General features: G+C 42.3%; 1 protein-coding gene across 1 annotated transcript in view; it reads left to right on the top strand.

Annotated features, from left to right (window-relative positions):
• The window catches only part of iqsec1b (IQ motif and Sec7 domain ArfGEF 1b), a 53,742-nt gene that overhangs the window by 11,269 nt on the left and 18,020 nt on the right, over nucleotides 1-24,453 (top strand). Inside the window, exons 2-4 of the mRNA XM_080495054.1 lie at nucleotides 15,621-15,900; nucleotides 19,454-20,712; nucleotides 21,764-21,925. Of these exons, the coding sequence (XP_080351180.1) occupies nucleotides 19,460-20,712; nucleotides 21,764-21,925 (1,415 nt within the window). The 5' untranslated portion in view covers nucleotides 15,621-15,900; nucleotides 19,454-19,459. The remainder of the gene's footprint in view (nucleotides 1-15,620; nucleotides 15,901-19,453; nucleotides 20,713-21,763; nucleotides 21,926-24,453) is intronic.

The following is a 24,453-nucleotide window of genomic DNA, read 5'->3' on the forward strand; positions in this document are numbered from 1 at the left end:
AAAATGTGGATTTCTGTAAATGTTTCAGCCTGTTGTTGATGTTGCATTACCACAATGAGGTAGGATTAGGATTACACAATGCATGGGTACATGTTTGGTCAATCGGAAAGAGCATTAACCTTCCACACACTGTACGATTTCAACCATCTTAGGTCACAGCCCACCACACTCTACCACATAAACTAAGCCACAGCAGGAAGTTTGCTGCATGCAGCCTGGAAGCCTAAAACACACGCTGACTCACAGCAGGCATGTTACACAATCACATTATTGTAGTGCAACACATACGTGTGATTGTGAAATATGTGATCACATCCTAAACATAAACATGTGCGGGGCCTCACGGTTATGACATATGTTTGGAAAAAATTCCCCAAAAAAGAAAGAGGAGGAGAATATGGATGCGACCGTGGCTCAGACAGAGAGGCCAAGTTGAGAAGGTAATCTTGCAAAGCTTAAGGTAAAGTATTAGCACTTTTTAGCATTTTACATCAGCATCTACCATTCTGGTTTTTCATTTTCCAACCAAACACTTTATCTAAATGAAACAGAAGCTATAATCCCTCAAATATCTGACACCGTCTGATATTAACCACAGGCTTGTGAGTGCTGTCTCAGCCGTCCATGAACCTGGCTCACAGTGCGACGTTACGGCCACCGATTAGAGCCACGACCAAACATTTCTCCCACGATCGCAATCTTTCTTCTGCAATAGCCAAAAGCTGCAGTGTGGAGAAGCCTTTAGGCCCTGTTCACACCACACCACTTCCAGTGAAGGCACATTGTCTTTGTGTTTCTCTTTCAGCAAAGTTTTGTGTTTGGATGGTAATGGTTTGAATATGATGTCCATTTGCAAGGAAAGGACAGAGACAATGTAGTTTTCCTTTTAGGCCACTAGTTGGTGTTGTTTCTATGTAATATAGACATGCACAGATGCACACCGACACCCCCCCCCCCCCCGGTTGTCTGACCAGAAAAATAACAACCGGTTTTGCCAAAAACTCTGCTGATCCCCATGCCTGCTCTATGCTGGCAGTGAATAGAGCAGGCATTTGCTCCACTCCAGGACAATCAAAGTCTTTCATTGACTGATTGATTGATTGATCGATTGATTGATTGATTTAAAATAGGCTTATTGCAATGTTAAGGTTTTTTGATGACAATGGTCGGTTCCAATTGTTTTCTGTTACCTGAATGCGTCATTACAGCGGGTTGGCCTGTGACTGGCTGAAAGTGGAGAAATGGGTGGGTCAGGTGAGCGTGCAATGTCTGCATGTGCTGCCTGTGTCTGTGTCAGGAGAATGGAGGAGAATGGAGGTCTTGAACGCTCCAGGTTGAACTCTGTCAATGTTTAAAAGATCAACATTGATGGAGAAAAAAAAACCAACATTCTTACAAATACTCATTGGGTGGTGTAACATTTTTGTGAACAGTTTCTGTGTGTTAGAAGTGTGTGGAGACAGCAGAAGGCTGTCTGCTTTGATCTGGTTGCTCCCCTCAGAGGACCATCGGGCTCAACACAGCAGGGGGTCAGAATAATTTCTCCCCGCAGCTGCTGTTTATTGCACGCTTGCTTATTTTCACATAAGTTCTCAGTGCGGAATAACACGCACATGTACAATACCTGGCTAAATATATCAAATACACAGACATACATGGGGGGTTCAGACCGTGCAATTCTCATCCACTACGGTCATGCATGCGTGCTTGTCTGTCTGTGTGCACCATCACTTAAATCGTCACATTAAATCCATCCTGCTGTAAAATGCTGCACAAAGCCTTTGATGGTCTGAGTTAGCTCACCCATTTCTGGTGTCGGTCTTCTTCTTCTACTCACAATTGAAAACAATTTCCATTTCTTTTGCAAACAGGCGCCTTGACAAAGGCCCTGAAGCAGGTTCACTATAGTATCATCAATCTTTCTGTTAAATTAGCCGCCATCACTCCAGAATAGCAGATAATAACAATGTGGCTATGAATGTGTTTATGTAACCGCGATCAGATAACATGAGCGGTGGAATGGGTTAGTGAAAGAGAAGCAATAGGAGAGTTGGAGAGAAGGACAGTTCTGGCAACGTTCGCCTCGGAAACTCAGTTCTCCACACAGGGAGCGAAGTTAGCTTCAGAAAGCTAAACCGGATCTCTGGTGTCTGAGGTGTAAAATGGGAGTTTTGGACTTGCGGGGCTGCAGCTTTGTGTAGAGCTGTGACCTTATCAGGAGCACATTAAAACACATTTCAAGTTAGCTTCAGGCGAATCTAACAAATGCTGGCCAAACAAAGGCTTGCTTACTGTTAGCTGTGTCTTCAGCACCATCCGTGGGGGCGTGCTTGCTGTGAGGCCGCGGTGTGTTGGGAATTATTACCGGGTCAGAATCTGGCGTCCCAAATCCGACTTGAGCTTACTCAGTTGCCAAAGTGAGCTTCTGCTTGGCAGGCCCGGGGAACTGCACGGCTGGAGGGGAAAGAAGTTGGCTTGCAGCTATGTGGGTCCCGGTGAAGAAAAGGAGAAAAAAAAAAGAAGAAGAAATCCACAGCTTTTCTGCTCATCCAGCGAGGTTAAAAGGTTCTGGTCCGGTCCGCCTGAGTTACCACACCGCTCTTTGTGTCCCTATATGCAGTTGTGTGTCTTGCCTGATGGGAATCTGTCTGGGAGACAATGCATTCCTTTTATACCTGCACGTCGTGGTCCTGGCACCCCGCTGTGTTCACAATGGCCTTAGCCAATCAGAGCAGGATTCGCCTCAGAGGTTCTTGGGCGGGTGCTCCGGCTGGTGACGGAGGCTTTGGATCTCCCTGGCACTGGAGAGCAGTCAGAGCTGCATCCGGAGACCCCCTAGTGGGGGTCACGGGATCAATGGCAAATTTTTACAGGCCCGTAAAAGTCATGCCCCTCCCCCTTCATGAGGATGAGTCAGCAATGGACGTCTAGGGCTCAACAATAGTTTCTCTGAACATTTGTTTGATTAGGTTATTTATTTTGTATGGAACACTTTGGCTCAAACAATTTTATAAATAGTTTTGCGTTAAGGAGTTTGAATAAGCATTGAGAATGAGATTGTAGACCATCTTTCTACCACTAATGTGCATTAACATTCAGGCCCTGTTCACACTACAACGTTTTCAAGTCAAAAGAGGATTAATATAGTATGATTACTTTGTTTAGTACCTAGTAGTTGTGTACATGCTCAGTCGATGGACAATCGGAACTATGTTTCAAGACATGACAGCAAATTCATGACTCCCAGTCACCAAAGTGCAGATAAGCTATGTGATAAAGTTCAGTATTGTGGTAACGATACTACTAAATTCAAACATTGTTTTTACCCTGAATTTATTTAACATCTTCGATATAGGTAAGTTTTTGTTGGGTTTTTTTGGGAGGGGTTATTTGTTTTTTTATATATTTGATGTAACATAATTGTCTATGTTGGTGTCCTGAGTTAAAGGTATACAGGAGGATTTTCCCGAATTTTTGGAAAGAACCGCCCTCTCCACCTTTTGAAAAAAATGCGCATGCGCAACGCTGTACCTGCTCCCGAGACGGAACGCCTACTAAAACGCGTGCGAGAGACGTGCACGAGCCCAGTTCTCCTCGTGCACGCTCTGTTTACAAGTCACAAGTCGGCATCGCTCACATAAGCTCACTTTACAAGAAGATTTGCACCAGAGGGGGTGAAACTGTATAAAAATGTCGGAGAATAATGCGTGGGGTCGGCCAGCGGCATGATGAGAACCGTGTGGAGTGAGCTGCGCGCAGGGACGAGCACGTACGACGGGCTTACGTCATATATCACCAGAATGATTGACAATTGGGAGGACCAGTTATTTTGATGATCCACCCGGAAGAAGAAAATCCTCTACTATACCTTTAAGATAGCTTTTTAATTTTTTTCACTTATTTCTGCTTGTTACCTCCTCTGTAGCAGCGGTGCTTCCCGGCGCCGAGCAGAGCATCTGGGGAGGTGGACGCGCAGACACATTAGTCTCCGGCTCCCCTGCTCATGCAGACTGCTCAATTTACTTACCAACCGGAGCAGAAAATGCAGTGTCAATGACTCTGTTTTCATCCCCACTGGATGAGAACCAGTTCCATTCAGCATGTGAAAGTATCGCAACAGTGGGAGCGGCATGTTGTCAACTCTAAAGTGTGTGGGGCGGTGGTTGTCAGAATCCCAGCTGGTGCTTCCCGCTGGTACCAGGAGCTCTGAGGAAGTGAAACTGTTGTTGTGATGAATGTAACTTGCTGCTTTGCACCAGAGTGTGACAGGTGCGTCTGTACGACAAGTCCTTTAAAAAGACATCTGGTGCTGAGTTGTCTCTTTGCAAACTGGCCTGGAACACACTCGTCCAGCCACTGTGGAGCAGCTGGCTGTTACCTGCATTCCTCAATGGGCTTTTTAGTGCTGTCAATTGACGGCTACACAAGGAAGTGAGCAACAATCAATGCAGTGGCACAGATGCATGTAAATTGGCTGAAAACAAAGAGCCACAGGTCTGTGCTGGAGCTGTAACTTAAGGTGATATTTATTGAGCACTCGACTCTGGTAATCATTTCAGTTATTCCTGTCATGTACAGTCCGGTCTGGTTCCAGTTGGTGTTTGGATTCTGCACACGTACCTTTAAAAGGTCACAGGGAGGGGAGACTGGAGCAAAGTGCTCTGAGCTCAAGGAAAGAGCTGAATAATACGACGTGTTGTATTGCTAGAGCTTTTTGATCAACATCAGGGAGCCATTAGAGTCATGTTAGAGTCCTTGTCATTACATGACATCACATCACATTACATTATAGCCCGTTATTTGACAATCAAGGAAAAGGAAGCAGTTGTCATTGCACATGTTTAAATAATGAAACTGGTCAAGTTACTCAGACTAAAAATTCTGATGCCCCAGAAGTGAAGAAAGTGTGTTCTCTCTCTCCCTGGCTTCTTTCAGTTTTTATAAAGTGTGTTGCTCCAACCAGCCAATCAGACACCAAACCCTATATAGTGTCAACAGGGGTTTGGCCAATCCCAATCAAGGTAGGCCCTCCCTTTGACTCCTCCAACAATCAGGCAGCTCTGCTCTGGCACATGGCACCACGAGAGGAAGTACTTCCTATTCTTAGGAAAACTTAGAATACAACGTTTTTTTGGACGAATGTGATGCATGTGAAAGTGTTTAAAAGCTGTATAATATGACCCCTTTAAGTTAAAGGTATCCTCAGTATCCAGTCACCCTTAAATTAGTGAAATGTTGGTACTACTCAGCTTAATGAGGTTTGAATAACAAAGACACTAGTGAAATAGTTATTAAATAGACCTAATTGGTTGAATTTAGGTATTAAAAAAAAGGCTAAAATAGTTAAAATCATGGGTTAGTTGGGGATGATTTAGATTATGTGAAGTTTATGTTGATCAGGAAAACATTTTTTTGTGCTAAAGAAAAAATGAAACACATAATTCGACTCACTAATTTATTCTATTCTTCTAATGTCTTGACAAAATCAAATCAGACAATAACTTATTTGAAGAAACATAGTACTCGTTGAGGGTTAACAATCAAGACAGCAGGTGGAAATAATCGGTTTGCTGCACATTCCCTTTGGCTTTGGTGACAGCAGAATGTGAGAAAGATCAGTGAGTTTTACGATTGTGTGGAAACAAACCCATTTTGAGCCTATAAACTATTCGAGTTGATGCTGAGTCACATTATGCTAATGGGCCCTTCCCCTCTGTTAGCTTCTGGCGCAGCTTCAGACTCATTTGCGAGGTAAAAATACATCCTATCTCTTTTAACCAGGGTACTGTCGGGCTAATCACAGTGGAGATAGAGATGAGGGGGCTAAAAATAGGCAGCTGTCCTGCTCTGTGTCGCTGCATTGAATCAGGAGTGGTGTGAGTTAACCACTGCAGCTTTACCTTGAGCCTTGTGCACATGCTGGAGGCTGACAGTGACCGACAGGCCTGATAGTGTGAGGCTGCATCACGTGTTTGAATAATGGACTGAGGCTGTACATTTTAGGCATTTTATTTAAAACAAAACCTTTCAAGATCCATTTCTTGTGCTTTAGAATTCAATTTTCTTAATCTTAATCTTATTGTCAGAAATCTGTGGATGGTATTGGTCCTCCTCGTAGAAACAGTTGTCCTGAACTTGTCCCTCAGTGTTTCAACCTGCTACACTTTATAGAACCTTTAGCCATCTGGGAGATGTTTGGCTTCTCTTTATTAAGCTCTGTAATAGTTCATTTGCCACTAACTCCTTCCTCAATCTCACAAATGATATGCTGTAATAAGGATCATTTTCCACATTACACAGAGTCTTGAAGATATATTTTGTTGAAGTGTATGTTCAGAAATGATATGCTTTAAATGGAAAAAAATAAGGCTTTATTTCTGAATCAAACATGTGATTTTTCTGGAACTGACTTCAGTGAGTGAAAAATACAAATTTAATACCAGCAGAAAGAAGGCAGACAGAAAGTCCAGATGAAAAAAGAAGAAGAAATAAAGAGGGTTGCATAATTCATCTCAAAAGTTTAACTGATGCATCAAATCAGTGGTCATCACTTTTTGAATTGAACAGGACATTGGATTTCTTATAAGAAAGTGTTCCCTTGGTGTGTGTGACGTTACATAATTACATGTAACACTTTATAACACATAATTGAAACATAATTTATTTGTGTTTATTTAGTGTTTATTTAGTGTTTATTTAGCGTTTATTTAACGTTTGTTTGAAAACTTGCACTAGTTTTTTGTGTTCATATTTTAATTGTGATATTTTGAATTGTAATGCATCATCAGGTCAACTGTCTGTTAAGAAAAGAGTTTGCCACAGCAAAGGGACAAGACAAGCACTCGCTCCTTTAGCAACATTCACAGAACAACAGAAATGTAGAAATTACGAATTTAGGGTCACTTTCTTGATAAATGGTTAATAACTTATGTAAAGTATACACAAAGTAAAGTTTGAGGATAGATTTCAGTTGAAGCTATAGTTGTGAAGGCATCACAGCACTGATTGAACTCCAGCTAGCTTTGGTCAACAGGAAGCAGCAGGTGCCACATCTTTGTAGACTCGTGTTTTTTTACAATCTGACCTTGGACTAACTGTAAGCCTCCAACCAAACCAACCATATTAATCTTCATTTTCACAGTGCTTTGCTGTGTGCAGTTGCATAGCAGTGATAAAATCTTTGTTTCGCTAGATACACACCCCTTGTTTGGGTAATGATGTCAATGTACGGAAATGAAGAGGCCCCTCGCCACTCTGTTGCTTTGGTTGGAGGGAGGGAATCACCCAATCAAACATTGGCACCAAGACGGGCGGAGACGTGAGTCAGACGTTCCCCAATTACTGGGGCGTTTGTTTAAAGGATGCTTCAGTTGGTCATCTGGCCAGGCAGCTGTTACTCATTCTGGATTGGCCAAGATAGGATCACTGGTCCTCAGTTTTAGACCTTTGATCAGTGGTGGAAATTATCAGACGCTTCACATGTACCTGAAGGCTGACATCTTAGGACAGTCATATGGAGAAGTGAGCTCACATTACTCTAGTTGTATACCCTCCAGGAACAAAGAGGACGTCCAGGGGTTTTCCCCTCCAGCCTCGACCTTACTGCCACCATTCTTGTGCTATTAATATAAACACCACCAGAGCTTCCTCTCTCTCTCTCTCTCTCTGCTTCTTACTTGTTGCCTCTTCCCATTTAAGACCGTCTCGACCACTCATGCTCCCGCTGCCACACGACCCACTGCGCCCTGCAGGAATTCCCTCCCTCTTCCTTCCAACGCCCCTCCTTGACTTGAACGGTCTCTGAAGAAAGGCCAAAGTTTGAGAGGTGTCCTCAGAGAAGCAGGGGAGAAGGCATTGCGCTGTCAGGGAGCCAACACCACTCTTCAGCCTGGGGACGGAGTTCCGTGAAAAAAGCTTGGGACGGAGGAGTACTAAGATCAGGACCTGGGACAGAGGTGTACCGTGATCAGGGGTGGGGATGTTCACTGGTGGGCAGCATGTGGTGTCTTCAGTGTGCCTCTGACAGGACTCAGTCTTTGCTGGAGCTGGAGGCAGACAGCTGGTGAGTGTGTTGGTGCTGCTGTAAGATACATGTCATGTACTTACTCTTAGACTGTCGGTGGATGTTGAACTGATTGCCCGGCTCCACTGATGAAGGAGTCATTAATATCCAACAGAATTACTGCTGTCACTCATTAAGTCAACTGGCTTCCATGCAGTGTTTTTTCTTTTATAATTGTTTGGTTTAAATGCGGAAGAAGATTTTTATTGGCAGTACTTGATTCACCAGTTCAGTGTAAAGCCAATGAATGCGTAGAGTTTTTAACCCAGTGCCTTCTATATCTACGTTCAATTTAATCAGCTTACAAGAGTGTCTCGTGAGTAAAAGAAAGACAATTTGGTGAAGATGCACGGCCAAACAAAAGAGAATCAGACAGGAGCTCCCTGTGACTGACAGGTCGGAGTAATTAATTCAGGGCCACGGTGCGATGGTGGGAAGAGCATTCAGTTTGAAAGAGCCACTCTTGACAACAGAACTGTCCTCACAGCGCTCGCTCCTTTTGACAGATCAGTCACATCATTAAGAATCAATCAGAAGGCAATTTATACACTGTCATGGAAAGTCATTGGACAATGGGGGTTTTTGAATTGAAATGTGGGTCTGATGTCCGGGGCAAGGTGAGTGTAGCAGGATGATGCTTTTCTATTGGTGGACTGGAGAGTTAGTCACTATCTGGTTGCCTCAAGGCTTATTAATCAATGGATCAATGGTCAAAGCGTCAACTCGGGGGAAAGTTTGGAGACCAAGCGTTTTCAAAAGGATTTGAAATTCTCTATTTCCATGACTATTTCCAGATCTGCTGCAGTCATACAGAACAGCTTTACTTACAATGTGCTATTCTCGCTACAACTTTATTTTTCCATGTGAGTAGTATTCGTCTAAATTTAACAGAAAAAGCAGCCAGAGCATAATTCTTTATTAGACCACATTTCAGAGCACATAATTTTTGCATTTTTGTTTCAGAAAAGTTTTGTACTTACAAGTGCAACATTTTGAAAACAATGTTAATTTACATGGAATGGCAGAAACACTGTAAACGATTGTTGGTCCATTTGTTTCGCTGCTTGTTTTTGTATTGAAACCACACACATGTGCAGCATAGAAGAATCTGCTCTCAACATTAGCAATGGGAGTATGAATAGCTAATCTGGCACAATGCTACTTTTAGCATTATTGTTTTTGTAAATGTATTGGCTTTAAAATCAAACGTGTCATAATGGCTGATATTTAGCCTGAAATCTAATTCTTTAAATACATTTGGTGGTTTTGATGGCTTTAAATATTATTGGTTATTATATGAAATTCCCCATATAACTTGCCAGTTTTAGTTGTACGTTTTTAAAGTTTACTGGCCCTTTAATTTCAGATAAGCCTCAAGGTTGATATTTCAAGACAGTGAAAATGCATGTGTGATGGCCAGCATGCACCTGAAGCAGCTTTGATAAGTCTGAGAACCTTAATGTATGTGAAATGTCTTAGAATAATGTCATCTTGACACTGTAATTTCTACTGCAAAGCCTGAGTTCAAAGAAGACAGCTGCTCATCAGACAGATTGAGATCAGTGGAACAGTGCTGTGGTGCTCATGTGTTGCACTCATTCTATAAAAACTGATGTTCTGCCTTTATGTGCTTCGATCTCATGCCCAGTGTTCACATTTGCCCCTCCTTTGTTACCAGTTGACTGTACAAGTGACTAGACTGTACAAAACAGAAATGACTACAATGCCGTTCACGTGACTCTCCAACTTTGTCAAGCTGTTAAAGATTCCATTACTCGGACCAGAAAGCAAAAAATAAATAAATGCAGAAGCAATCAGTACCAGAAGCTTGGGAAACACATGAGATAGTTTTAGGGCTGTTAAAACTGGATTATCACATAAAAGGGACAGCAGCTCTGTGATCTCAGCGTTGCACCAAACTTCGGCCAATTTGCGAAAAATATGCTCAGTCATCTCATTAGAAGTTTGTCTTATTACAAAGTTATTGCTTCCAAAACATGTTTCTGGCATTGGAAAGGAGAGAAAGCAGCACATGAGTAAATAGCTCTTTTAGTGAATATCTCAAGCATTCAGACGGAGGATGAAGCTTTAATTGCATGTCTACATTGTAGACAAAAGATCACTCTAGATCAGATGTCAGAAGACAGACTGTAAATGATGTTCTGTCAAAATGACAAGAGGAGGAGAAAGATAGTTCATACATCACCGGCCCTTTAATCACATTTGGACCAGCAGAGTTAAGGCTCGTCCATACTTTCTGTGCCACGCGTCCGCAGGCAGCTTCAACTTGTATGTGGACTTTCAGGGTTTACAATGGTACGTGTTCCATAATGTACCGGAATGATTCAAAAAATTGTCACTCTCAATACACTTCTGGTGGCTGGCATTCTACTCCTTTTATATTTCACTCCAGGAGTTGTGAACCGTCTGGCTCTTGATTCTTTTATTTTTGATCTCCTCACACATGCGCCCAGTTGGGGTCCAATGCGACTGCGCATACTGTGGCCTATGCGCAGTCGGAGTGCAGAGTCCACGTGACTAAAAACTTGACGGCACATGGCTGACCGCAGGTGGGTCTGTGTGGACTCCGAGCTGTGCTACATGCTACATGCTAAAGAGTGTCGGGGTTCAGACACTAGCTACATACTAAACATCATTAAAGTCCGATACACTCATGAAGAGCGAGCTCAGTCTACAGTCTGCAGTAACATAGCGCAGTGTGCAGATAGACGCTACACACTGCGCTATGTGCACTGTAGGCGTAGTCTGACTGGAGCCTTCAAGACTGTTGGAGGTGACGTAGCGTTGACACAGATACAGTGCTGAGGTGATTCACATAGCCTTCGCATATCGTTTGCAGATGGAGTATGAATTAGGCTTTACTGCATTTAATAAGTACATGTAGAGGTACGGCCAAGTTGCTAAAGTTCAGTACTCATACATTTAAATACATTTAACAAGGTAAAATCTATTGAGTGTGGATGTGGAACAATAAAATCTCTTTATTCAGAGAGCAGTAAAGAGAGCATCTGTGTATATGATCCTTAAGTCATATGGAAAAAAGTAGCATGTGTAGACGATGTTAACGATTTACCTGGAGCTGTGAACGATAACGGAGTAGCTGGGCAAAGATTTTCTTGATAAACTTTAGAACTCCAAGCAGCCTCCATCCTGTATGTGTATGATATTTTACTGAACCTACTGGAGCTTGTACTTTTGATCTGTAGTGCTAAAAGAACTGATGTTGGCTTATGTATTTATCTGACGCTATTTAATACAGGTGGTGTAAACTATAGATTCCCATTCCTCCCCATATTTTTGTGTATTCAGCCATGAAATGTGATTTTTTTTTTTTTTGGGGGGGGGGGGTCAATTTGGGGATTAATTATACTGAATCATCTCCCTTCATCTCTTCCTATGGAGTGTGAGTGAATTGGAATGCAAAGCGTCTTCCCTGTTCGGCTGCAAAACACGTGTCCAAGCAGCTTCCCCTGCTCAGGTGGAGCAGCTACATTTAGCCGTTTCATTTTTGTTGAGGAAATGAGCATTGGAAGTGTTGTTTACTGTGGCATGAGCAGCCCAGTGAAGACTTTTAACAGGCCTGAAGTGTAAGCATGCTTTCTGTTACGATTCCTGGAGGTTTTGCTGCATTTCAAGCATATTATGCTCCTATACCCTGGAAACCGATGGATTCTGCCAATTATAGACCCTCTGCTAGAGAAACCTACCTTTCAGTCTAATTGAAGCACTCTGAGGCTGAATAAATAAGTTCCATTTATAATTAGGAATGACTCGTGGATTCCCAGGGCAGTTTCTTTTTTTTTGTGGGGGGGGGGGGTTAATTAACAGTGTGGAGAGTCCAGATTAATGAAAGATGACATTTTCTGTAATGAGCGAAGGGATCTCATGACGGAGGATCTCCAGCCTGCCCCATTGCAACCACGACTGACCAGAACTGCCAACTCCCGCACATTTCACTCTGAACTCTGATACGACCAGTCTTTTCTTATGCGTAGCAGGAGGGTTAGCTCAGTACTGAACTTCTTCAAACAACCTTCGCATAATTATTACCTGTGACTATTATAATGAAAACACCATTTTTTTTTTTGTTACCTTGTAAAGGACTGTGAATTTCCTTGTGTTTGAATAGTGCTCCATAAATAAATTTCCCTTGCCTTGCCTTGCCTTGCCTTGCCTTGCCTATATATAGTTCCATTGGTCCTCGTATTTCCAGAAAAGAAATTCCATCAGAATATGAACAGGAAGCCCTATGGTTGTATGACACCCTATGGAGACTGTAGCTACAGTGTCATTCCTTACATTTTCACACAAGGGTATCTGGAAATTAGGCATAGATTACAGACAATGGCACAATAGTAAAAGTGATGTCCCATTCATCACAATCCAGCCTCCTGTTTCCATTTTTTTCGGCTACCCACCTCCAACACACAGTGTGACAATACAACAAACACAGGTAAGCTCTGCTTCTGGCCTCTTGACTTCTGTCCTGGAAGAAAATGCTAAATATTTGTATTTCTACTCTCGTGTCAGTAGCTCATGCGTGCTGTGCTACTTTACCATGGATAGAACGGATAGTGTGTTTAATTGAAATGTCTGTGTGCAGTTGAATACATGTTTAATCTGGCATCCTGTTCTGCCTCGGCACAGAAGAACAGGCTGAACTACTTGAAATCAAAGCCCTTAGGAGGGAGGCAATGGGATCAGGTTGCTGTCTTTCTCTCCTCGTGAAACCGTTTTGATTTCCATTGTTCAGGTTTCTGCTGATGTCTGGTCAAGGCCACTTGACAAATTGCTGCTGTAGAAAAGATATGCATCTGTGGCTTCTGATGTTACTAGTTACTTATTGCAAAATTAGTAGTTACCTAACAAAAATATAAGCTGTAATCAGGGTTGGGAAGGTTACTTGAAAACTGTAATCTGTTACAAATTTTTGTCAAGTTACTTGTCAAAAAATGTAATCAGTAGCTTATTCTAAGTACTAAAATAAAAAGTAACATACCGGAGTACTTTTAGTTACTTTTGGATTACTTCACCAGCAAACAAAAAATAAAGACAAGAAAGAATAGAATGTGTGTCTGCTCAGTGTGTTGACACGTCTTATACTCAGGAGATACAAATTGCACTTAACAAGTTTTAAACTATCAAAACTTAGTAACCAATCAGGTGTCAGACACTGATTTATTTTTTAAAGAATCAAAACCCTTGTTAATATAATAATATTACTATTAATATACCACTATATTAACATAACCACTCTATTCAATAAAATGTGCCCATCTTTTCCAAAACTCTCTCTCTCTCTCTCTCTCTCTCTCTCTTTGTCTCTCTCTCTTTCTCTCACTCTCTCTCTCGTCCCATTTCCTCGTTGGTTTTAATGTTGTCTTTTTCCGGACTAAATATGAATGTTTGATGAGAGGCTGTATCTGGCAGCATGAACCACTGATTGATAATAACTGAACAACCTGCTACTGAGTCAACGAGCAGACTTTAAACACATTTTAGAAATTAAGTTATGGCACGTGTCGCCCCAATTAATCCCTAAAACATGAGATCCTCTAAACGTATTGAGAACGTCTTCCTACCATCAGCACCAGTACTGGTATTGGCAGGTTACTGGCAGGTTATGAACTAATAAAACTAGTTGACAGTCCAGGTGTGTATCAGTGAAGTGAGCAGGTTTTATCCTCCCAGATGTTTCTTCAGGTGAGACGTCGACTTCCTGGACGTTCACAACACTTTCACTGCTGGGAGGTGTCATTAGCATTGTACAGGAAGGTTAAACATAGCGAAGAGAGCAGATGGCTGCAGTATCCATGGCAACGCGTCAGTGCCAGTCTGAAAGCGTTGGGAAGTGTTGCAATGCCAGCGGACGATACCTGCGACAACTGCATTTGTAGTTTATTCCATCTGATTTTCTATTGTAATCCCGCTCAGTAATCCCAGTTTTTATCGAATATACATGTAACGAGATTACACATTTTTTTTATGTATCGTAACGGATTACAGTTAAAAAAATGTTGTATCCTAATTACATAATGCCATTGCATGTAATCCGTTACAACCCAACCCTGGCTGTAATTTGGAAAAATAACTCGATCAGTTTTTAGCCTGTCTCAAAAATGTGCTCAAAGCTGTGATATTATATTGTTGAGCACTGATGTTGACACTTCTTGAACAAACAAATGATCAATATGCAGATCTGTGAACAGGAAGCTAATGTTTATTCAAGGCTTCTAACTTACAATCACACATCCTTTCTGGTTCTGTTAACAGGCCGGAGTTACTTCAGGAGAACTGAGGCTCTCCTCCTAAAGTTGGGAGCCGTCAGTGAAATTGTAAAAATAGAGTGAAGCACTTTGACCAAAGGTGAGCAGGCCCGGCGGGATACAGCTCTTCAATTGTTTCCATGGAAATCACACATGAATTATATAATAAAAAAAAAAACTAAACTAAATATCGTTGTATTCAACAAAGTAAAGGATTTGTGGGACGAAAAAGAACTGAACATCTTATATGAATGTCTGATTATTCCATATCTTTCTGACTGTGTTGGAGTTTGGGGAAGTGTCAGTGAAACAAACATCCAGTCACTTTTCATCTTACAGACAAGAGCCATTAAAATAATCAGTGGGAAAAAAATACAGGGATCCAACAAACCCATTAGTCAGACAGTTTAAATTGTTGGAATTCCATGACATGGATTATAGTATTCTGAAGGTTATGTAAAAATCTCAGAAAGAAACATTACCCATCAACATTCCCAATAAATTAGCAAAAAGAAAAATCAACTATAACTTTAAAGGAATAGAAACCTTAAATAAAACTGAATTTAGAACCAAAGTAAGTAAACATTGCATTTCGGTAAAAAGGGTTCTTTTCTGAAACAAAGTAGACAAGAGATGGAAAGATTCTAAGACACACACACTAGATTTTAAAAAGTGATTCTTTCAGATAAAGGAGACGAGTATGTTAGTTTAATGTTCTTTCTCCTCCCTTTCATTCAGGAATTTGAAAACTTTTGTTCCGTATCGTATTGAAGTATAGTTGGGTTTTTCTTTAACAATGAAGGAGATAAACTAAACTATGTTCTCCCAAAGTACTGAGCTCACTGAAACCTTGAGAGTTATAATGGAGACACTAGGTGTATAATACTATTCATTCATGTTCTGGTACATTCCTAACACAAATTGAGTTTGTGCTCAGATTCTCGTCATCTGTTTTAAAAGCTCTGTTTGTTTTGGCTGAGAATGTCGTCGTGGCGACTTCCTTGTCTGTTCAGCTTTCTGTCTTCAGTGGTCATCATTTATTTAGATGCATTTCATTTCGCCCAATCAAGCCGTATCGCTGTTAAGGATGGCCTGCGGCACTTTCCGAATTACACAGCGGAACATGTTCAGAGGTTGAATGTGTCTATAAATGCGGTCACGTTTCTCCTTTGTCACATGCTGCGTGCCGACAACGTTCACACAGGGCAGCGCACTCAGGAAAGTGACACAGCAGCAGACTAATGTGGTGTGTGTGTGTGTGTGTGTTGCAGTGTGGAAGGTGATGCTTCAGGCAGCGAGGTGGGCGCCTCGGTGGACCCTAGCGGCGGTTACAGTTGCGTCCCAGTGACCCGCGGCGGCGGGTTTGGCCCCGACCACCTGGACAGCCAGTTCTACGGACACATCCTCCTCCCCGGCCACCTGCGGCCACGCCGGCCCAAACTCCAGCACTCACAGTCCATCCTCCGCAAGCAGGCCGAGGAAGAGGCCATCAAACGCTCCCGCTCGCTGTCTGAGAGCTATGAGCTCTCGTCTGACCTGCAGGACAAGCAGGTGAGTGAGACGGTTCCGGACGCGCGTCATGCTCATGAAAACAAACAGAAAGTTGTGAATTATCTTACAAAAACCTGCTGGTAAAGTATTTGATTTAATCAACAAAGCTGCACAGCTCATTTGTTTATTGAGAGTAGGACAGAATACTGTGTGTCATGTGAAGATTGCAGCATGTAATCCACAGGGATTAGCATTCACCTCTGCAGTTACCTTCAACACTGCTGTTTTACTTCAGTCTTTTTTCTGTTTGGAGTTCAGAAATGAACAAACAAATCCTCCTCTAGCCCCTAGACCACCGCTTTGTGAAAATGTCTGTGGCTTTCAGTAGGAAATGTGTCTGATCTTCAACAGACAAGACAATGTCAATGTTGTTTAGTCCACTGTGAAAGTGGAGCTGGACACATTTTAAATTAATTTATCAGTTCATGATCAATCCTTTAGTTTGATTTAATCTTTTGCAACAGAATAAGACACCAGGGTCACATTTGGTAGTAGATTGTAGTTGCATTGTTAACTTCCACTGCAGGTAGAGGATGTCTTTCCATCCTAAATGAATGATTATTTATGCGAATGCAACTGAAAAACTGTAACATTTTAGAAAAAGCTTCAGCGCCTATATAGCTAGATAGGTTGACAGACAATATTAAATAGTCTAACTCGCAGGTGAAAATGTGTAATGGTCCATTGCATGGTCATTTTTTGAAAACGATGTCCATTTAAAGGGCAACAGCAGAAATGCTAAAAACGATGTAGTTTTCCTGTAAGGCCAGTAGTGGATGTTGTTTGTTTTTGTAATGAACCAAACACATGTAGCAGAGTAAAATGGGCTCTAAACATTAACAATGGGAGAACACTGACATTATGATGGACAAACAACCAAGTTGGATTGTTATTACGGTGACTGTCAAAATGAAATTACCAAGTTCCAGAAGAATATGGACTGGGAGTCATGACAGGAAACTTTGTCCTGATTGACTCCACTGAGAATGTGCAGAAAGACAAGTTGCTGTGGCCATTGTGACCAAAACCAATAGCAACGTTTTCACTATCTCAATGGAGATGAACACAACACTTCCTATATCACTTATGGGGAGAGTAGCAACAATTAAAATGATGGTCCTGCCTAAAATTAACCACATCTTTTCAATGATTCCAACAAAACCACCAAAAACATGGTTTAATAAATTGGATTCCCATATCTCAAAATTCTTATGGAAAAACAAACCATCACGTATAAGTTTAAAAACACTGCAGAACACCAAGGACCAAGGTGGTTTAGAACTTGTAAACTTTAATAATTATTATCTTGCCAATAAATTACTTTACGTTATAAAATGGATTAATCAGAAACTTAGATGAAGGCTGGCTGGACATTGAAAAAACCTTCTGTGAAGATCTCCACATCAGAGACCTTCCTTTCTTCAGCCCTGTCATCAAAAAACACAACTGCTTTAAAAGCATCATATAAACAATCTCTGACAGCTTGGTGGGAATTTCTTAAAATGAATGGATCGTCACTCATTCCCTGCAAACTCACACCTTCTGGAACAATCCTGACATCCTGCAAAGGAAGAAACCAATAAACTTCACAAGATGGCAGAACAAGGGAAGAAGAAACTTGGAACACCTTCTCTTCAATAACTCTTTTATTCTGTTTAATGATCTAATAGAACCTTATGGTATCAGTCAAAATAACTATCTGGAATATCTCCAGCTTAAGTCAATAATACAAACAAAGTTCAAACTAGAAGAGATGAACCTAAACTGACCTCAGACAGTGACAAACCTCCTGAAGATCTCAGCACCAAAACCACTTTCTAAAATCCTTTAATCCTGTCATGTTCCAATACCACAATATCCCTTCAACCTCCAAATGGAAAGAAGATCTCCCATTTGCCCCATCTGCCCCACTGGGGCAGGGTTGGCCCCTGCTGCCGAGCTCCGGGTCTGGCTCGCTCCCGGATCTGGGGGGATGGGGGACAGTGGGGCTCCGGGTTTGGATGGACAGCTGACTGGAGGTGACCCCCAGGGGTCTGTGTGTGTGTTTGTGTTTGGGGCACCCCCCAGAACCTCCCGCTGTGGTCCCACCGTGTTCCGGGGTGAGTGCGGCTGTAGTACGGGGGGCACGCTCACTCAGACGTGGCACTCCCCGGGGGGCTGGATAGTGGTTCTCCCTCCCAAAGCACGGCTACCATCCTGATCAGGTTCCACACCACCTCATTGCAGAGCTGGTAACTTTACTCTGAGTTTCTCAGTAACTCATCACCATATCACAAGAAGGAGGCCTGCCAACCAGAGAGGAAGAAAAAACAAACTTTGGCCTCTTGTAAATCCTTCTTATTGTGTTGTGGTCATGACCCAGAGCTTATTAACTTGACTCAGAGTTTGTATGTGGACAGAGCTGAGTCAATTTAGATTTACAGACGTAGAATCAGCTCCTCCCAGTAACATGATCCGATATCTCATTGTTCACCAATTTCTACTAAAGTTACTAAAATTACTTCTGTTATAGTAGTAGTAGTATTATCTTCCTGCTCCTGTTACAAACCAGAAGACTGGACAATATACTATGTACTGTGATGCATAAAAGTCCCCAGAATAAGATTAGAATGGCACTCTGTGTGGGATAAATGAGACCCTCTTGTTTGGCCATCACAGTTTCTAGGCCATTATGGTGAAAGCCACTGCTGTGTCTCTTTTGGTTTAGTGGAGTTGATTGGGCTCTTTGGCCCTCACAGAGCTGGTTAGTGTCATTTTACACTGTGAGGCCAGAGGTAGAAGACGACCTCAATGTGTAGAAGGACAATATAACTTAAATGCTATGCAACTTCGAGCTACTGTAAATTGCTCTCTTCATTTTAGTTTACAGTAACAAGCTCAATACGAGAGACTTCTGATGGGTTTCTTTCAAAAATGAATAGATTTCTAAGTGTTCATCATTTACATGTTTATTAACGAAGTTGGTTTCTGTTACATTCGAAGGTTGCCAATCTAAAAATTGACATTTATAGTATTTTGTTTAAGCTATCGTCACTCTTGGGTTTAATTTATAACCAAAGCAGATGCAGATGAAATGCTTGTCATCTATAAACAAATTTAAGGAAAACTCAACTTTCCCCATTTGTTCATCCTTTCACAATTACCAACATGCTGCTTGCACAGAAAATGCTGGATGTGAATCCAGAGGTGATTGGGCTACTGTCATGGTCTGCTACCCCCGGTTGACAAATAGGAATCTTTGAATTTGATATTGAGTATCACACTTTTCACAACAAGATGCCAAACACAATGTCTGAGCAGTATCTTGCTTTTAGAAGATGATGACATTTGAGAAAGATCTTCCGGATCTTTCCTGTGCATGAGAAACACTGATGATGATGATATTCAGTCCAATCAATTGGAAGATGTTTGAATGACTGTCATGTCCATCAGGTTAAGGTTTTACCTTCACTAAAATATCCTGCTTCTGGCCACAAAGTTATATGGTGGATCAATGGACATGACTCTGCATTTACTGTATGTACATCATCAACTTTGCCTTTTCTGCTTACAGGTGGAGATGCTAGAGCGCAAATATGGTGGGCGTTTTATAACCCGGCATGCTGCCCGCACCATCCAGACAGCCTTCCGTCAGTACCAGATGAACAAAAACTTTGAACGTCTTAGAAGTTCTATGTCTGAGAACCGTATGTCCAGACGGATCGTCCTATCCAATATGAGAATGCAGTTTTCCTTCGAAGGGCCTGAAAAAGTCCACAGCTCCTACTTCGAGGGAAAGCAGGTTTCACTAACAGACGATGGCACCAAACTGGGTGCACTGATGCAGTCCGAGCATGGTGGAGAGATGGGAGTGCAGGCCAAGACACCCACCACACAGAGTGACTTTACAGACGCTATTACGGAACTCGAAGATGCCTTCTCCAGGCAAGTTAAGTCTCTCGCTGAATCGATAGACGATGCTCTAAACTGCCGCAGTTTACATGGTGAGGACAGTCAGTCGGAGCCAGGACGAGGCCATGCAGATGTGGACAGGGAGGTCAGCTGCCAAATCAAACCATCTCACAGTGCAGAACGTCGTAAACTGGACGAGATGACAGCTTCCTATAGCGACGTCACCCTTTACATTGATGAAGAGGAGCTCTCTCCACCTCTGCCTCTATCTCAGTCTGTCGATCGTCCCTCCAGCACAGAGTCAGACCTACACCAGCGATCTCTCACCTCTTCCCAGGACTACTGGTCCCTTGCTCACAAGGATGACAAGGGGGACACAGACACCAGCTGCCGCAGCACACCTTCCTTAGAATGCCAAGAGCAGCGGCTGCGGGTCGACCACCTGCCCTTGCTGACCATTGAGCCTCCCAGCGACAGCTCAGTGGAGCTGAGCGACCGATCCGACCGCAGCTCTCTGAAGAGGCAGAATGCCTACGAGCGGAGTCTCGGCAACCAGCAGAGCAGCCCCAAACACATCAGTCACGGCCTGCCACCACGCGGGCCCTCTCGAGAGGATGACGCCTCTCGCCATCGTCCGCGACAGCTGGAACCCCACCTGGCCATCAACGGTACGGCGAACCGACAAAGCAAGTCTGAGTCGGACTTCTCGGATGGCGATAATGATAGCATCAACAGCACGTCGAACTCGAACGACACCATTAACTGCAGCTCCGAGTCCTCGTCCAGGGACAGCCTGAGAGAGCAGACACTCAGCAAGCAGACGTACCACAAAGAAACTCGCAATAGCTGGGACTCGCCAGCGTTCAGCAATGACATCATCCGCAAAAGGCATTATCGCATCGGCCTGAACCTTTTCAACAAGTACGTACGCCTTACCACACGAGATCTACTAACAACTTCCTGTGTTGCTTGTTCAAAGTGGCTAAAGCATGTTTGATCATCCCGTTTGATCATTTATTCTTCATTCATTTCTTCCTTAGAAAGTACAGCCACAAATATTTTTTAAATAATAGTAATTCAATTCACAGATATTCCAGATGCACTTTTTGGTATAATCAAAGTTTGATTTAATCATCATGTAAGCATAGAAAAATGATGTGAAATAAATACTTATCGGGATCATTGAACACAACCTTTAAACATGAAGTAAACTCGGTTGATCAAGGTTTTGCTTCTTGGTTAGTCTTCAATAGAATTGCTTTACCCTTGCTGCAAATTATGCTTCCTCCACCTCACTTCCAAAATAGCAGTCACTTTTAAATGTTTGCGTTCATTCTCTTTCAAAACAAATGTAGCAGTGCAACAAATCATCAGTTTTTCATGCACAAATCAAATCCTAGGGAGAGTTACCACAGTGGACCGTGAAGACATTAAAATTACTTTGTTTCCTTATTCAGTCTTAGTCTGATTTGTGATCACATCTGCAGATTCTTCTTGTTAAACTTCACTGACATTTCAATTAGTTTTAAAGTTGTGATTTACAACCCTAAAGAAAGACAAAAAAAAGTTATGCAAATTCAATGTAGTTCATTACATCCACTTTTGATTTTTTTGATACTATAAATATGCAACAATGTTGATTGAAGCCTGACAGTCTGCCTGTTGTGCTTGAGGTGTAAACGAGAGCAAGATTCACTCTGCCCTCACTTCAGCCTGAGCACTCCATGTGAGTGCTCAGGCTGAAGTGAATCTGTTTAATCAGAGCTGATTGCAGATTTGGTTTCTTTCCTGTTTAGCCATCATCCATCGTTCCACCCCTCTGCCTCCCTCCATCGCCACCCCCCCCCCCCCCCCCCCCCATCTGACACACATTAGGCCCCAGGCTGGAGTGCAGCGGGATAATCGCATATTCGGATCGCATCGTCACTCACTGTTTTCTCCCCCTGCCTCTCTTCTTTTCCCGTGTCACCAGGAAACCAGAAAAAGGCATCCAGTATCTGATTGAGCGAAACTTTGTCCCTGACACTCCGGTGGGCGTCGCCCATTTCCTGCTGCAGAGGAAAGGCTTGAGCAGGCAAATGATTGGCGAGTTCCTGGGAAACCGACAGAAACAGTTCAATAGAGACGTCCTTGAGTGAGTTTGCAGCAAGTTGTGTCTGTATTTCACACGCAGATAGATCATTCCGGGCTTTTGATTTAACTCGCCACCTCTGCCAGTGTAGAGAATCTGAGTTTGTAAGCCATCATTTAGCCGCAAATGGGGTTGGCAGTTTGCAATCTGCCCCCATTCAGACAGTCTTTGGAGTTTCTAAGGATGACATAATAACTCCAGTCATCCAGGAAATAAACAGAAATAGGAGCCACTCAGGAAATTGCTGCGATGCTTGGATAAACATACAGATACTATTTATATCCCCCAGTCTGCTTAAATAAGGAGGGGGGAGTCATTAAGGTCATGTACTCCTCAGTAATGAGTCTTTGCTTCCAAAACATAGTGCCGCTGCCTTATGCGTCAAACTGGACAAACTTAGTAGAACATCTTTTTTGAAGCACATTGAGATGCAGCAGAGGTCAAAGCTGGGAAAGATCCACCACAGTCGGGTTGACAGGCTGATCTAAAGGGCTTGTTCATCAAACACCCATAAATCCTGATTAGCAGGTACAGAGGCATCAAGGTGAGCTGGCAAGCCGAGTCACAACTGGGATCTCAACTGGGAAAGTTGAGATCCCAGCAACTGGGCCTGCTATGTTGAGTACACACAGTTGTAAATGAATAAAAGATTAAATCAATTATTGTAATGTGGAAATGCAACATGGGTTCCAAGAGGATCCAGTTCTAAACAATTGGGAACCAGAGCAAACTAATATACCAGTCCTCTCCCACTGTGGGGATTCCTATCAAATGATTATGTCACTGAGCTGTGTCTTTTGAAGGCTATGTGCAAAGAGATTTTCTGTCCTTGATGGATTTTGGCCATATTACAGTTTCTCTTGGACAGAGGCTCTTGTCACATAGCAATAGGATATCAGTTGTATCGTTAGCTGGTTTTAAAATTTTTCAAAGATAAATCTCTCATAGCTGATGCTATTATCAGGCACAGAGCTTATCTTTGAATTGACAGATGCATTACACCAGTTTAATTCAAAAAAGGGTCATATTATCCAGCTTTTCAACACTTTCACATGGGTCTCCTTGGTCCAAAAAGGTTGTATTCAAAACTTATTGCCTCAAATCCAGCTTTTTCTTGATTTTCCTCCATTTGAATATTGGATCATAGGAGCTGCATTCAGAATCTGCTGTGTCTGTGTGAGCTGGACTGGCTCCGCCCACACATGCCCATCTTGGAAAAAGGAAGAAGTACTTCCTTTCGTGGTGCCATGTGCCAGAGCATAGCTGCCTAATTGTGGGAGGAGTCAAAGGGGAGGGGCCTACCTTGATTGGGATTGGCTGAACCCCCGATGACACTATATAGGGTTTGATTTCTGATTGGCTGGTTGGAGCAACACACTTTTTATAAACTGAAACAAGCCAGAGAGAGAGAGGACACACTTTCTTCCCTTCTGGGGGATTGCTCCAGGTATGGAGACGAATATTACTGTTTTTCAAAATAGGACCCTTTTAATATATTTTTTCACTTTTTTATTATATTTCATGTTGTATATTCTTTTATATAGTTCAATTTCCCTACACTGTATTCAGAAGGTACATTTCACTTAATAAAGTATAGAAAAGTCAACAAGTTCTTTGTGCGTGCATGCGTGTAGACCACAAGAGAAAAGAAAAGGTTGGGTTATTTTACAGAACCAGATTCAGGAGTGGGAAGCCATCTGCCTTGAATGTTTAGCATTAGATACTATTCAACTGAGGAACAAATAGGTCAGAAAACAACAAACCACAACAGTCAACAACAATTCAGACTGATGGGAGCGGAAGCCACAGTGTCTGAAGGATTTTTAGGAATCGGGGCGCCATGTCACTTCAGCCGTGAGATTGTTGTATTAAAGTAAGCCGTCCAAGTATGCATAGGCTTTTTTGATTTCAGGTTGATGATATACAGTCACAACAGAATGACTTTGAAACAGTACCGTCGACAGAGAAAATCTGCAGTGTCATCAGCTTTGGTCCACAGTTCTTACATCTTTTCAGTCCGTGTTGTATAAGCTGTGTCTTTGAGCACATCATGTCAAAGGGATTTCCATTATGTAATTATTTCATATTGAGTGTGAAAAATGTGATGTCTTAATACTTGGAATAACTCACCACAGGTGGTGTCAGCTTGCTGATGCAGAGTACAGATACAAGGAATAAATAAATGCCATGAAGTCTGATTCATGCTCTCTGCACAAATGATACACAATGGTTCTCTGTTGCCACGAACTATCTCCACACAGCCTCTTCATCAACACTATGTCACTTCCAAAAGCCTCACAGTCTACAGTATGGGAAATGCAGTGCATAGTGTCTATATCTACATCCTGTTCTACATGTACTGCGTACTGTAGACCCCGGGGCTAATCTGTTAGTATCAGTCATACTTAAATCACGTTTTGCATGTAGCATCGCTAATGTGTGAGCCCTGAAACTCTTAGCATGTAGCATGGCTCAGAATAAAATCCTCCTGATCCACTGAGCAGTTAAACTACATAATAATAATGCAGTGG

Source organism: Blennius ocellaris, assembly GCF_963422515.1.
Source record: "Blennius ocellaris genome assembly, chromosome: 4".
Classification (NCBI taxonomy): Eukaryota; Metazoa; Chordata; class Actinopteri; order Blenniiformes; family Blenniidae; genus Blennius; species Blennius ocellaris.